The 15,730-nt window shown below is 43.9% G+C and overlaps 1 protein-coding gene across 1 annotated transcript in view; it reads left to right on the top strand.

The window, feature by feature from the left end:
* Positions 1–15,730, top strand: part of LOC132452742 (NACHT, LRR and PYD domains-containing protein 12-like) — a gene marked incomplete at its 5' end in the record, with an annotated part of 161,259 nt that overhangs the window by 88,518 nt on the left and 57,011 nt on the right. Inside the window, one exon of the mRNA XM_060045514.1 lies at positions 9,182–9,355. Coding sequence (XP_059901497.1) covers positions 9,182–9,355 — 174 coding nt within the window. The remainder of the gene's footprint in view (positions 1–9,181; positions 9,356–15,730) is intronic.

Genomic DNA, 15,730 nt, shown 5'->3' with positions numbered 1-15,730 from the left:
CACTGAATGAGAAGTTGATTGGGTGTAGGCATGACACAGTCGGCAGTGGCGAAGCTAGACCTTTTTTGGGTGTGCTCAAGCCCACCCAAAACTTGCCTTAGCCCAACCTATCGTTTCCTCATTTACACAAGCAATGAGAGGATGGATGCTGTAATGAACAGGCTCAAATGGGCCAGTGAAATCGAGCGCAACCTTCCTGCAGGAATCTCTAACCTCTGATTGGTGGGTGGGCGTCTCCTGTTTGACAAAACCAAAAATACAGCACGAGCGCACCAAACATAGTTTCTGCTGTTTTGTCTGTCAAAGAGGCTAGCTAGTCTTTATCTGAAAATCCACGATTTCCGGCTGTGTTATAACATGACCTGGTAATAATAATACTAATAATTTTAAAACCTTGACATAATCTGTCAGATGTATTAAAAGACAGTTGAGCACAAGGCGATTCTATCTATGCCTCTTCTTGAATTGCTTCATGTTTTAGTCGGCAGAGCCTTGTAATTCTGCGTAGCATGATAAGCATGATAAGGAGCAAGGAGCAGAAAAGGTTGACATGGGGGCTAATTTTCAGTTGAAAAAAAAACGCTGGCATTAGTTAATCAGCTGAGGGCGTATTCATTGCAATAACAACGTGAGCTAATCAACAAGTACCACATGTTCTAATACTAGAGCATTAGAACATGTTAGACTCAGGCAAAACTGAAATGTTCTGTCTCGCTTCTAAACACTTCTCTGTTATTTGGTGAACACCTAAATCTCTTTATTCCCTCCTTTCCTTGCATTTGTGCTTCTATATTTCCATTCAACACGGGCAGCACACGATTCGTCACGGAAAAGATAAGGTACCGTTTCCTGAATTCTTGTTTTCTTACGAGATGTATTCTTACTATATTAATTTATTCTTACTAAATGAATCTGTTTCCAGTCCAAGCTCATTGTTTCCATGTTTGTGGTGTAAAAGAGGTTTAATGAAGGAGTATGCGTCAGAACATCAGTAACTAGTTTCACCGTGTTGAGGGCGATTATATACGGATCGTCTGGTACGGGAACGGGACAGAACAGTTTGTTTGTATTGTGGACTTTTATTCTGCAGGGAGGTCAGTTCGGTCAGAGTTTCATCGGTAACATTAGTTAATAATTGATGGCTTGGAACTGTCGGATCTTAAGGGCATAGTGATAGAGAGAGTGTTTGTGTGTGCAGGGACGTCCCTAGGAATTCTGGCCCCCCTGACAGAATTCAGTTGCCCCCCCCCCTCACATTTTATAATCATTAAATATTGGGTTAGACTGGGTCAAAGTTGGGTAGTCAAAAATGAATAACAACTGTATAACAACATGATAAACCTACCTACTTACCTAGGCTACTTTGTACACTAGATAGTTAGTTAGTATTTAGTTACACATTTACCTGGGTTGTAGTTACTATAGACAGAAATAGGCTAATAGACTGAGACAGTGCTGCTTCTACTTAGACTGTCCTCCTTCTCCCCTTCTTCTATTTCAACCTCATTGGTTTCTTCTGTGGGATCATCATGGCTTGAAGAGGGCCCTGACTCTAAGATACATCGTATAATTCAGAATATGTCTCATAATTATCTGAACATATTAAACAATGTTGTCAACAGTCTATTTGATTGGATTGAGCTGGGCATGACTAAATATGTATTTGTATGTTTTAATTTGCTGCATTAGCCTACAATAAATAGCAGCTATTAATCTAAGGGTAGACTACTTGTAATTTTAGCTGACTTAAAATTTAAAAGTCAGCTAAAATGTAAGTATCCTTAGTTTAATGTCTGCTAATATTGTAATGCAGCCAATCATAAATATTCAAAATCTGTTTACATAAATGTTATTATCATGCTGGCAAGCAGTATGGAATGTTAATCATTGCATTATCTCCATTTATACAACGGGGGACCTATATCCAGCGATCTGATTGGTTCCCAACTGTTGTATAATGAGCGTATACATAACTGCTATGACGCCCGATCATTTTGTGAAAGTTTGCATATCACTCCGCGCCTGGAAGTAGAAACAGTTACAAAGTAAAACATATGTTGGATGATGGAGAGCGTGTAAATGTTGTTACTCCTGGAGTGAGTAAGGCGATGGAGAGACTAACGAAAGCTTAGGCACACGGCGAGTGAACTGCTCCATAGGATAAATTGCCGGCAAACCGCTCTATCGGAGCCTTCTCTCGGAGGGACGCAAAAGTGTGTTGCATAGCGACCGTCGATGCATAGCAGCAGCCAGGAGGGACTACTTTTTTGTATTCTTTAATTAAACGGCTATTTTGACTTTCTTGGTTTCTTTTTAAATGTAGTGTGTCTATGAATTTCGTTTCGCCATAACAGTAACCGTTGTATAAAAGCAATAGATCACTTCAGTCAGTGGTATGTGCTCATTATACCACTGTGAAGGGGGTCGCCGGCCCTCCGCTGCGCGTCGGGGCCGGACAACGCCCCTTAACAGTGGTATAATGAGCACATACCACAGCCCGGCGTGATCTATTGCTTAATTATACCATGGTCTGGGTGAATACTCGATTCTGATTGGCTGGAGGGTGTAGGTTAAAAAGTGTTAATTTACACCTTGGAAAGACGTTGACCCTATGAAGACGCTATGGCCACGTTGCTTGGCAACGCCTGCATACGGGAGATATTAAATAGTCTGCTCGATTTGTAAAAATAATGTAGGCTTTTTGTAGATAGGTAGGCTATTGGATTATATCATGTGAATGGTAATGCAAACAATCTTTTCAGTTTTATCATCAGTGCAGGCTGTAATTATTTTTAGCTACAGTAGCGCTAGCTGCTAGGCTAGGCTTTTTATCAGGTTGTTGGGAAAGTGTAGAGGAAGGAATATACCTTTCTTGGTAAAAAACTGGGTGACGAACTGTCGACCGCTTTGGGCTCTTTCCTCTCTCTCTTTCCTCCCCTGATAACCTGACTTCTTAATTTCACCGACCGGGATACACACAAACTGACTTTAGACTGCTGGTTTAAGACACTAGCAGTCTGCACTTGCTTCACAATGATCTGCCTGGCTGCTACTTTGCTCTGCAGTAGCGTTGGGCTGTACCAAATGATGACAAATGAGAGGGGTGATAATAGGGTGAAGACTTTCTTATGATTTTGTAAAAATGGAGAAACAAACCACAACAAAACAAGGAAACAAACCACCTTAATTTGATGATTTAATCCGAAAAATATATATATATATTTTTTTTTTGCATATACTTTTAATAATACCACCAGTGTCCTCTGGGGCGCCCCCGTCAGTGCTGCGCCCCTGGAATCGTACTAATTTACCCCCCCCCTAAGGGTGTGTGTGTGTGTGTGTGTGTGTGTGTGTGTGTGTGTGTGTGTGTGTGTGTGTGTGTGTGTGTGTGTGTGTGTGTGTGTGTGTGTGTGTGTGTGTGTGTGTGTGTGTGTGTGTGTGTGTGTGTGATCTAGAAGATCATAGAGAGAGATTAGAGGGTAGCTCTTGACAGAGTGAGTGATAGAGTTTGTGATCTAGACATAGGTTGTGATAGAGTGTGTAGTTCTAGACAGAGGGACTGATAGTATGTGTATGTCAGACAGGAGGAGGATAGGAAGTCTTCACTGAAGTCATTTCATGTTTGGTACTTAAAGAGAATCCAGAGAAACAATATGTAATTGTGTTTGTGTCCAGGTCTCCAGTCTACTATGGATGCATTACCCACAATGCTCAGAGAGTCAGAGGGAGGACGAGGAGGAGGATTGTAAGAACGAGGAGCAGAGGAGGCGCGCCATAGAGGGAGTGGTAGACATCACAAAGCTCTGCCTGATGGAGATCAACCAGGTGTGCCTTGAAATTTTTATTTGTCCTTTGGTGTGCCTTGGGCACAAAAAGTTTGGGAACCACTGATATAGTCTAAATATTCCACCTCTCTCTCTTTATTGCATGGTTCAGTCTTGCGTGGATCCAGTTTTCAGCACAGAGTCTTCCACTCGTTGCGCTTACAAGCAGAACAGACGGAGAACAGACTGTCAGTAGTTTGACACGTTGTCGTTGAGCTAGAAGTCGGGGTATCAGAATCAGAAACCTGAGGGGGAGGAAAAGGTCACCCAGTTTATACAAATAAAGGTTTTTATTTATTCCCCTTCCTGTGGTGCCCGTTATCACAGAGCTACCTAGTGAATCATAGAATCTTATATTAATCAAATAGTTGTAAAACATGAAATTCATGAATATGAATCAATGAATGAGGTAGACAGGTGGATGAACCGGGAAACTGTTTATTGAGGGGACTCTGTAAATCAACGCCACTTCGACCTGGGCGGGACTTTACGTCCTACGTCACTCGCTATGGGTGTGCATGTGTGCGCGTAGCCGTTTGTTTTAGGGATCTGTGCACAAACTCCCTTGCACTACACGATTACGAGCGTCAGTGTCGTACGCGATGGAGGGTGGGTGACATTCCTACAGTCTGTGATGATAGGCTATATTTCTACAAATGACTTACTATTACTATAGATTAACATGACGAAACAACACAAACTAAGCTAACATTAGACTATAGCCATACCAGATAACGCCATACCAGCTAACCCTAACTATTTCTATTAAACTCTGAACCATTTTGCAACAGGCAACTGTGTGTTGGTGTGTCTTATTGCTTCCCACGTCTGCATCTGCATCTTTCCGACTCCTGGCTAATAGTTTCAGCTTTTGTACTGTATATCAGAAATGATCACCCTGTACCACACTGCTGACTTGTTGATGTTTTGTGAGCACTCACGCATTTCTCTAGGTATCTTAAGTTTCCTACTGGAGTCATCAAAACTTTGGACTGTTATTGTAAGAAATATTGTGTTGCAAAAACACTTTGTGTCTTACCCTTACCGTTACCCTAACCTTAACCCCAGTAACATTTCTTCATCATAAACTACAAGTTACGCAAAATGGCATACAAACATCCAGTCCAATATGAAAGAAAAAGCTTGCTTCATTAAGGAATCTAACCCCTTATCCCCGCGTTAATGTGTTGTTCTCTGACCACTAACCCATCAGGTCTTTTGAAAAGATTCAAGAGTTAACCACTTGACAATTGTTACGAGAGTGGCGTATGTGTGTGCGCGAGAATGTCTGTGTGTGTGTGTGTGTGTGTGTGTGTGTGTGTGTGTGTGTGTGTGTGTGTGTGTGTGACGTCAGCGAATGAGTCGACAAATGAGTGGACAAGCGATTGAGCGAGTGTCAGTCTAGGAGGAATTAAACGAGTCCGGTTGTGTTTTCGAGTTACGTGTACTGTTGAATAAAGTACCAAACCCCGATAATCCGTGCCCGTGTCTTCCGACCTATAAACAGACCCACTGCCGGTTATAGTGAAGGGTGTTAGCCCCGAAAGGACATCGGGCCTGGAGGGAACGTCTCCCCTGTGCTCCCGGACTACGGTCAGAAAGCCAAGAAACAGGAAATGTAAACACAATCTTTAAACTTCGGTTGCCTAGAAATTGTAAAGACAGTGATGTGTGTACATTGTGCGAGTATCCGTCACTCGCGATGTGTGTGCAGTCCAAAATGAAAGAAAAAACCTTGCATCACTAGGGAATCGAACCCCCAATCATCAGTTGGTCGTTGGTAACTGTAAACAAAGAGATCGCATTTTGTTTAACTGCTAACTAACAAACGGGTTTATGCGTTCACTGAACAAAGATTATGGAAATAAAAGACCACTTTTCCATCAGAAAAATCATCAGAAACGTTATTACCAACCCATAGACACTAAAAGCCAAAACCTTTCTCACATGCACACCCATCGCGAGTGACGGCTACGCGCACACATGCACACCCATTGCGAGTGACGAAGGACGTAAAGTCCCGCCCAGGTTGAAGTGGCGTCGATTTAGAGAGTCCCGTTTATTGAGGCCTACACACATTTTCTTCTACTTATCAACTATACAGCCAGGGTAGGTCTGTGAATACTGACCCCTAGTGGTGAAAAGTAATAGCAGAGTATGAAGACAGTCTGTCTTTTCTGTCCCATTTTACTGAGGTGTTTAGAGCCAGAGTAACATTACTGGCATGTGACAAACTTTGGGAACAAATTGACCAAAATGTAAAGCACCACTGAATTCCATGAATTTCTCAAGAGGAAAGCCTTTTGCCAGAACAGCAACAGTAATGAGAGATGCCACTCATTACCTCTAACATTCATACATCAATGGTCAATGACAGCAGGCTAAGTATTGGGTAATTAGCAGTACGCTACACTAGAGCTAGTCTATCAATCTATGGGTGGTCAAATGGATTTTCTAGGCTGGTGGGTGGTCTAGGTTGGAGGCCCAACATATGAATTGATAAGGCCCAAAATCTCTACATGGCTCTACATGGGCAATAAAAGCATCTCTTGTGGAGTTTATAGGCTCCAGGCTTCCCTCTTTAGACCAGGGAGAAGTTAATCTACGACAGATGCTTCTGATGTCCTCAGTTAGTTCAAAGTAAAGTTCTCCTTGATGTTTGTTCTGTTCCAGAGGGCTGAGGAGAACGCACACGCTTTTCTAGACAAGGAGCTGAAGAAGCTCCGGAGGGATCTCTTCTCAGATTTCTCACAATGCTCAGAGAGTCAGAGGGAGGAGGGGGATGATAAGATCGAGGAGCAGAGGAGGCGTGCCATAGAGGGAGTGGTAGACATCACAAAACTCTGCCTGATGGAGATGAACCAGGAGGAACTGGCCGACAAGTTGGGGAGTGGTAAGATACTCATATATAGGTTAAATGGTTTGATCCAGATAGGTAGGGTCATTGTGGGGGTATCAGATTGAATGGTTTGATCCAGATATGTAGGGTTATTGTGGGGGTATCAGCTTAAAGAATTTTAAACATTATACTGCAGATGAACAGCAGAATAACTCGGTGGAAGAGATGCACCACTATCTTGTTATGTCAGGTTAACAAGTCACTGATACCACTGATACTCAACAACGACAGCACTACTAATAAAGTTATAAGATCCATATAAAGTAGAATTGTATATTACTTTATTCTTTACACCAGTAATATTGCTTGGAAATATGAATGGTATGTTTCTTCTGGTTTGGGATTTAGGAGCTGTTGCGGTCCAGTGGCAACATGAACTCAAGGCTCATCTGAGGAAGAAGTTCCACTGTGTGTTTGAGGGAATCGCTAGAGCAGGAGAGCAGAGACCTCTGAATGAGATCTACACAGAGCTCTTCATCACAGAGAGAGGCAGTGGAGAGGTCAACATGGAACATGAGGTCAGACTGATTGAAAAGGCATCCAGGAAAGCAGCCAATGAGGAAACACCAATCAGATGTGAAGACATCTTTAAACCTTTACCTGGACAAGATAAACCAATCAGAACAATAATGACAACTGGAGTGGCCGGCATTGGTAAAACTCTCTTAACACACAAGTTCACTCTGGACTGGGCCGAAGGCAAAGCCAACCACGACATAGACTTCACATTTCTCCTCACTTTCAGAGAGCTGAATTTATTGAAAGGGAAAGAGTTTAGCTTACAGAAACTTCTTCATCAGTTTTCTGTTGAAACAAAAGAATCAAAAATCTACAGATACGACCATGACCAAGTTGTCTTCATCTTGGATGGTCTGGATGAGTGTCGACTTCCTCTGGACTTCCAGAACAACCCGATCTGGAGGGATGTCACCAAGCCGACGTCAGTGGAGGTGCTGCTGACAAACATCATCAGGGGAGACCTGCTTCCCTCTGCCCACATCTGGATAACCACACGCCCTGCCGCAGCCAATCAGATCCCTGCTGAGTGTGTTGACATGGTGACCGAAAAATAATAATACGCACAGTGCATTTAAGATTAGGACTGACAAAGCATATGTCAGCCCAGGCCTAATCAATTGTGTTGCAATATTTTCGGCATTCATATTATTGCAGTCTATTCTTTTCGTAGGATACTCTGTTGTTAGCCTTGATGGAGTCATATTTTAACCTAATTTCCTGTGAAATTCCTGCGTCTCCCCATCCGACAGAGCCCATTTCAGCACCGTGTCAGTGGACAGTTTCAAGCCTACAAACGTTGTTAGAGCAATGCACGCGCGTTCATGTTAAGAGCAGTTTCAGGAAACGCTCAAAAGAAATTTATGAAGCTTCGCAAAATCCTTTGTGAGAATGATCGTACGAGCTTGGATCCATCGTTATTGGGAAACGGGGCCCAGGTTAGCAGTTACACAATACACGCAAGACCCAGAGAGTTGCCTTTTTTTTACACACACACACACACACACACACACACTAGGCCTGCAGCGGATTCGAATTGTATCCGAATCCGTTCGGTTCGTTTACCACAGTTCGGAGCATTCTGGAGATCCGCGGATTTCGGTTTCATGAAGGCATTGCCTTCTGTAGCGTATTTTGCCTACTGTAGCCTACGTCCGATACAAAAGGGTGTTTAGGACCCAGCGGAATGCATTCTCTCCAGTGCTGCCCGAGCCAATGAGACTTTTCCCGCCCCTCCCTTCAGCCTGTCAGCGTTCAAAACAAACTGGGCTTTAAACTTCGTTGCGCTCGTCGCCAGAGTTCTAAGCCTCGTCGGCCGTTATCCTTTACATGTTACACTCAGTGCACCATGTTTTCAAATGCATTTAGGGGAACATTTATTGCACAAAAAAGCCTTGCAAGTTGTCTGATTGCAGTCAATTAACACATTGCAAATAGCCTGTGGGTCTCATTCATTTTTGTGTTTCTCCCCCAAACCCTCCGTCAAAAAAAAGTCAGCCTTTTTACTATCACGGACATGATCCTAATCCGAACCGTATCCGAAACCGAGGCCCAAAACGGTTATCTGAACCGAACCGTGGACACACTGATCCGTTTCACCACTAACACACACACACACACACACACACACACACACACACACACACACACACACACACACACACACACACACACACACACACACACACACACACACACACACACACACACACGACTCCCTTGGTGGCGGTGCCGCTTCCCCCCGAGCCTCCCAGGATCCTTTGCGGCACCCGGACACGGAGACCAAGGCCGTGATCACCACAATATAATTTACAGAAGAATAATGTATCATCATTTTTATATGACTATCAGAAAAGAAAAGTTTCTGATAGCTAACTATCAGAAAAGTCGTCTATAACATTAAATCAGGGTTCCTAATATGTTCTGTTTATTGTGTGTGCAGGCTGAATAGCTGTCGTCTGTCAGAGAGATGCTGTGAAGCTCTGGCCTCAGTTCTCAACTCCAACTCTTCTCGTCTGAGAGTGCTGGACCTGAGTAACAATGATCTGCAGGATTCAGGAGTGAAGCTGCTCTCTGCTGGACTGGGGAGTCCACACTGTACACTGGAAACTCTCAGGTCAGTTTTACTCAATGTGCAAACCTTTACAGCACAAGAATCTTTATAACAACAGTGTCTCTGTGAGTGTCCATTGTAGATACACACACACACACACACACATAGACCCATGGAAAAGCACACACACATGTAGACAGTCATAAACACACCAAACCAACAAACACATGTACATGACTCTATAAACACACACACACACACACACACACACACACACACACACACACACACACACACACACACACACACACGTATACAGACTTAATCACACACACACACGTACACAGACTTATTTACACAGACACACACACACACACACACACACACATCCTTCATGGATCTAAACCCACATCAGGTCAGTGAGCCGGTGGTAAGCAGCAGGTAACATCAGTGTCTCTCGTGGTTCATCTCTCAGCCCTCTCTGTGTTCAGCTGGGCTGCTGAGCGTCAGATTAGAGGGGGCCGCTTGGGTCTGGGGGTCCTCACTGTCCTGACGTTGTTGAGGCCATGCCTGACATGGAACGTGATTTAAAGCAGATTTAACAACATAATCATGAATGATAATAAGAGTTCTCTGGGAAAGGGTAACGATGTTGTCAATTACTTTCAACGGAAGATCGTTTCTTTGTGTTCTGTTGGGAACAAGTCAACATGTTCAGTCATTAAAGATACCTTATGATTTGTAATTGTTCATAAATAATAATGTTAATAAAGTACTCAGTGGGTCAAATTAACGTTCTTGTGTGTTCAGACGATTCTTCCCGTTAGTTCAGTTGAAATCCTCCAAGTCTTCTAGAGACGTTTCCTCCAACACAACAGTGGAGTCTCCATTCACCCCTTCATCAGTGTGTGGAGGGAGGATATTACCACAAACACAACAGTGGAGTCTCCATTCACCCCTTCATCAGTGTGGAGGGAGGATATTACCACACACACAACAGTGGAGTCTCCATTCACCCCTTCATCAGTGTGGAGGGCGGATATTACCACAAACACAACAGTGGAGTCTCCATTCACCCCTTCATCAGTGTGGAGGGAGGATATTACCACACACACAACAGTGGAGTCTCCATTCACCCCTTCATCAGTGTGTGGAGAGGTTATTACCACACACAACAGCGGAGTCTGACTTTTTTAACCACACACGCATATACAAAAACAAAAAGTAGGTAAAAAGGTGGCTTAACAGACAGGCTAAACAGACTAAGCTAAGCTTGCCAGAGCCTAGCCTATCTGGCGAACTCTGCTGTCTGATTGGTTCAGAGAGAGCAGGCCTGTGGTAATGCACCAGGCCCTTAGATGGTGCAAAGGTTTCCTTACGTCCTCATCTCCTCCCTCCTTACCCTTGCTGTCATTGGACGGCGGGACGAAGTGGGTCAGCTGGATGCAGTCCTCCAGGTAGTACCACACACACACACACACACACACACACACACACACACACACACACACACACACACACACACACACACACACACACACACACACACACACACACACACACACACACACACACACACACACACACACACACACACACCGATCAAAATCAAACCATTTTCATATTTTTATTGATCAATTTTGGGACCGATAATGTGCTGTGATTTTTGTAGTTTCCCAGATTATCAATCTCTTCAATTTTGATAACTTTTTTTCTGTTAATATACAATACAGATATATTGTCATTTTGAGAACGCAAATATCTGCTGACCTTCTCCCCGAAGTCGAAGCAGGGCGAGGGGAAGGTCATGTCCTGGCTGCTGAAGGACAGTCGACGGAGGTCTTGTGGATGAGGGCGTCGCCTCATTCCGGGGTCAGGATCCTCCGCCTCTCCATGTAGAAGCACCCGTTGGGGTAGGAGCCCAAAGGTCAACAGGCTGACCCCCACATCCAGACCGTTGTCTGCCCCCTCCGCGTTCAACACCCGGCTCATCAGACCCTCTGATAAACACACACATGGTTCTCAGGTTAGACACACGTCATACGATGACCGATTACCAACATTTCAGACCGACTATCTGAAGACTAACTCCATCCGGAGACCAAATGTCGATGAAATGCAAGAAAAGCAACAGAGCCACGATGTCTGGATGCAGGGGTTTGACTCAGGGCAGAGCAAGCAGGGGCCACTGTTGGGGGGGAATAGGAATCCATTCATGGGAGAATCGGGACTCTTTGATTAAGCGATACTTGATTGAGCAACGTTGTCAGGTTGACATAAATCAGTACCTTCCTATAGAGTGCGCTCTCTAGGAACCTCCACACTGCAGTCATGTCCAGTAGATAAACGATAGCCCGGAGCAGCGGGCCACGCCCTCATTCTCACCGCTCCCCTGATCCTCTCCCCCTGAGAGGGTCCTAAACGCTGGGCCTTCTCTTTAGTCCAGGGGGGCTCTCCCTCACAGCAGAGGGGTCCTAAACGCTGGGCCTTCTCTTTAGTCCTGGGGGGCTCTCCCTCACAGCAGAGGGTCCTAAACGCTGGGCCTTCTCTTTAGTCCTGGGGGGCTCTCCCTCACAGCAGAGGGTCCTAAACGCTGGGCCTTCTCTTTAGTCCTGGGGGGCTCTCCCTCACAGCAGAGGGTCCTAAACGCTGGGCCTTCTCTTTAGTCCTGGGGGGCTCTCCCTCACAGTAGAGGGGCTGCTCAAAACCCCGGGGGCTGACTGACCTCTGTTCAGGATGGTGAGGCCCGCCCCCTCCCCCCCCCCCCCCCCCCCCACCACACACACACTGCTCCTTCAAGGGCCCCTAACTGGGCTCCTAATGGATGCTGTTGATTCTGCTTTTGTTTGGTTTGTTTGATTATTCTCCTCGATTAAACTTGTCAAAGTTCCGTTCTGTATTTGATGTAATCAATAAAAGGTTGTTTGTGCTATAACCAAGTACGACCACTAGAGTGCAGTGTTTCTAGTGTCTTCATTTACACTGAATGAGAAGTTGATTGGGTGTAGGCATGACACAGTCGGCAGTGGCGAAGCTAGACCTTTTTTGGGTGTGCTCAAGCCCACCCAAAACTTGCCTTAGCCCACCCTATCGTTTCCTAATTTACACAAGCAATGAGAGGATGGATGCTGTAATGAACAGGCTCAAATGGGCCAGTGAAATCGAGCGCAACCTTCCTGCATGAATCTCTAACCTCTGATTGGTGGGTGGGCGTCTCCTGTTTGACAAAACCAAAAATACAGCACGAGCGCACCTAACATAGTTTCTGCTGTTTTGTCTGTCAAAGAGGCAAGCTAGTCTTTATCTGAAAATCCACGATTTCCGGCTGTGTTATAACATGACCTGGTAATAATAATACTAATAATTTTAAAACCTTGACATAATCTGTCAGATGTATTAAAAGACAGTTGAGCACAAGGCGATTCTATCCATGCCTCTTCTTGAATTGCTTCATGTTTTAGTCGGCAGAGCCTTGTAATGCTGCGTAGCATGATAAGCATGATAAGGAGCAAGGAGCAGAAAAAGTTGACATGGAGCCATGGGGGCTAATTTTCAGTTGAAAAAAAACGCTGGCATTAGTTTATCAGCTGAGGGCGTATTCATTGCAATAACAACGTGAGCTAATCAACAAGTACCACATGTTCTAATACTAGAGCATTAGAACATGTTAGACTCAGGCAAACGCCCTGAAATGTTCTGTCTCTCTTCTAAACACTTCTCTGTTATTTGGTGAACACCTAAATCTCTTTATTCCCTCCTTTCCTTGCATTTGTGCTTCTATATTTCCATTCAACACGGGCAGCACACGATTCGTCACGGAAAAGATAAGGTACCGTTTCCTGAATTCTTGTTTTCTTACGAGATGTATTCTTACTATATTAATTTATTCTTACTAAATTAATCTTTTTCCAGGCCAAGCTCATTGTATCCATGTTTGTGGTGTAAAATAGGTTTAATGAAGGAGTATGCGTCAGGACATCAGTAACTAGTTTCACCGTGTTGAGGGCGATTATATACGGATCCTCTGGTACAGGAACGGGACAGAACAATTTGTTTGTATTGTGGACTTTTATTCTGTAGGGAGGTCAGTTCGGTCAGAGTTTCATTGGAAACATTAGTTAATAATTGATGTTTTGGAACTGTCGGATCTAAAGGGAAATAAATAATTGTCCATCATTAAATGAACGTGTGTGTGTGTGTGTGTGTGTGTGTGTGTGTGTGTGTGTGTGTGTGTGTGTGTGTGTGTGTGTGTGTGTGTGTGTGTGTGTGTGTGTGTGTGTGTGTGTGTGTGTGTGTGTGTGTGTGTGTGATCTAGAAGATCATAGAGAGCGATTAGAATGTAGCTCTAGACAGAGAGAGTGATAGAGTTTGTGATCTAGACATAAGTTGAGATTGACTGTGTAGTTCTAGACTGAGGGACAGATAGTGTGTGTGTGTCAGACAGGAGGAGGATAGGAAGTCTTCACTGAAGTCATTTCATGTTTGGTACTTAAAGAGAATCCAGAGAAACAATATGTAGTTGTGTTTGTGTCCAGGTCTCCAGTCTACGATGGATGAGGAGAGAGAGGAGGGGGCTCCTACCTCTAAAACCACTCTGTCTGGGAAACATGGCCTCCAGAGCAAAGCTAAGAGGTAAGAAGAGGATCTCTCTGTCTGTGACTGTTGTCCTTCTCAGAGCTCAGCACTGATATCTCATGACTCCATCATCAGTCTTAGTAAAAGCTGTGTGTGTGTGTTGTGTTGAAGCCCAGAGCAGCGGGAGAGAGCAGACTCCCCTGGACCCAGCTGTGTCTCCTTGAAGAGTGACTGGTCTATGGATTATCCTCATAACTTTAGAGATGGAAATCAGTCTATTAAGAAGAGGTGAGGATTTATCAGATATTATACAACTATATCTATCAGACAATCTTTAATCCTGGTTCTTGTTTTTATAGAAGAGTCCAGAAGGAGAGAGCGGACTCCCCTGGACCCAGCTGTGTCTCCTTGAAGAGCAACTGGTCTATGGATCGTCCTCCTGACCTTAAAGATGGACGCCCCTCCAGAGAGGAGAGGTAGGAGTTTCCAACAAACTACTAGTTTTACTGACTGATATTTACAATTCAGGAAATATTTTTATTAAAAAGATACTGTTTGTGTGTGTGTGTGTGTGTGTGTGTGTGTGTGTCTGTATGTGTGTGTGTGCGCGTTCTCTCCACAGGCGACCCCAGGAGAGGTCAAAGGTTACCAGTGCTCAGTCTGTACAGCAGCAGCAAGCAGAGCTGATCAAGGTGTGTAAATGAAAAACTACATTTGACTTCAGCTCTAGACAGGGGTGACCTCCTAAGGGGGGGGGGGGGGGGGGTAGTATAGTCTATATATTCCACCTCTCTCTTTATTGCATGGTTCAGTCTTGCATGGATCCAGTTTTCAGCACAGAGTCTTCCACTCGTTGCGCTTACAAGCAGAACTGTCAGTAGTTTGACACGTCGTTGTTGAGGTAGAAGTCGGGGTATCAAACAGAAACCTGAGAGGGAGGAAAAGGTCATCCAGTTTATCCAAAGAAAGGTTTTTATTTATTCACCTTCCTGTGGTGCCCATTATCACCGAGCTACCTAGTGAATCATAGAATCTTATATCAATGAAATAGTTCTTCATCAAACATGAAATTCATGAATATGAATCAATGAATGAGGTAGACAGGTGGATGAACCAGGAAACTGTTTACTGAGGCCTACACAAATTTTCTTCTACTTATCAACTATACAGCCAGGGTAGGTCTGTGAATACTGACCCCTAGTGGTGAAAAGTAATAGCAGAGTATGAAGACAGTCTGTGTCTTTTCTGTCCCATTTTACTGAGGTGTGTAGAGCCAGTGTAACATTACTGGCATCTGACAAACTTTGGGAACAAATTGACCAAAATGTAAAACACCACTGAATTTCATGAATTTCTCAAGAGGAAAGCCTTTTGCCAGAACAGCAACAGTAATGAGAGATGCCACTCATGTATAGGGCTGGGATAAACGATTATTTTTAAAAAATTTCGATGCATCGATTAATCTAACGATTAATTTTTTCAGTTTGATTCGATTATCGATTATCTCCCCATTCATTGACTAATAGCAATTGATACATGTTAATTTACATATCTGAATGAAAAAAACATAAATTCCTTAACATTGCAATACATGTTTATTGCCTTTAAATTCCAAAATAAAAGTGCAAAGTATTGCATTCTTAGAATTCTACGTTTACATTTACATTTAGGGCATTTAGTAGACGCTTTTATCCCAAGCGACTTACAATAAGTACATTTGTCATAAGAAGTGCATCAATATATCGCTGTCGGTACAGAAAGGATGTTCATAGAACCAAGTGCAAGTACCACAATCGCAAAACGTTGCTCGGTCACCTGCAGCTGCTCTCGGGTGGCGCCTCTTCAGGTGCTGGTGAATTGCCG

Source organism: Gadus macrocephalus, chromosome 23 (assembly GCF_031168955.1).
Source record: "Gadus macrocephalus chromosome 23, ASM3116895v1".
Taxonomy (NCBI): Eukaryota; Metazoa; Chordata; class Actinopteri; order Gadiformes; family Gadidae; genus Gadus; species Gadus macrocephalus.
The sequence above is the reverse complement of the archived record's forward strand: the minus strand, read 5'-3'. Positions and strand labels throughout refer to the sequence as shown.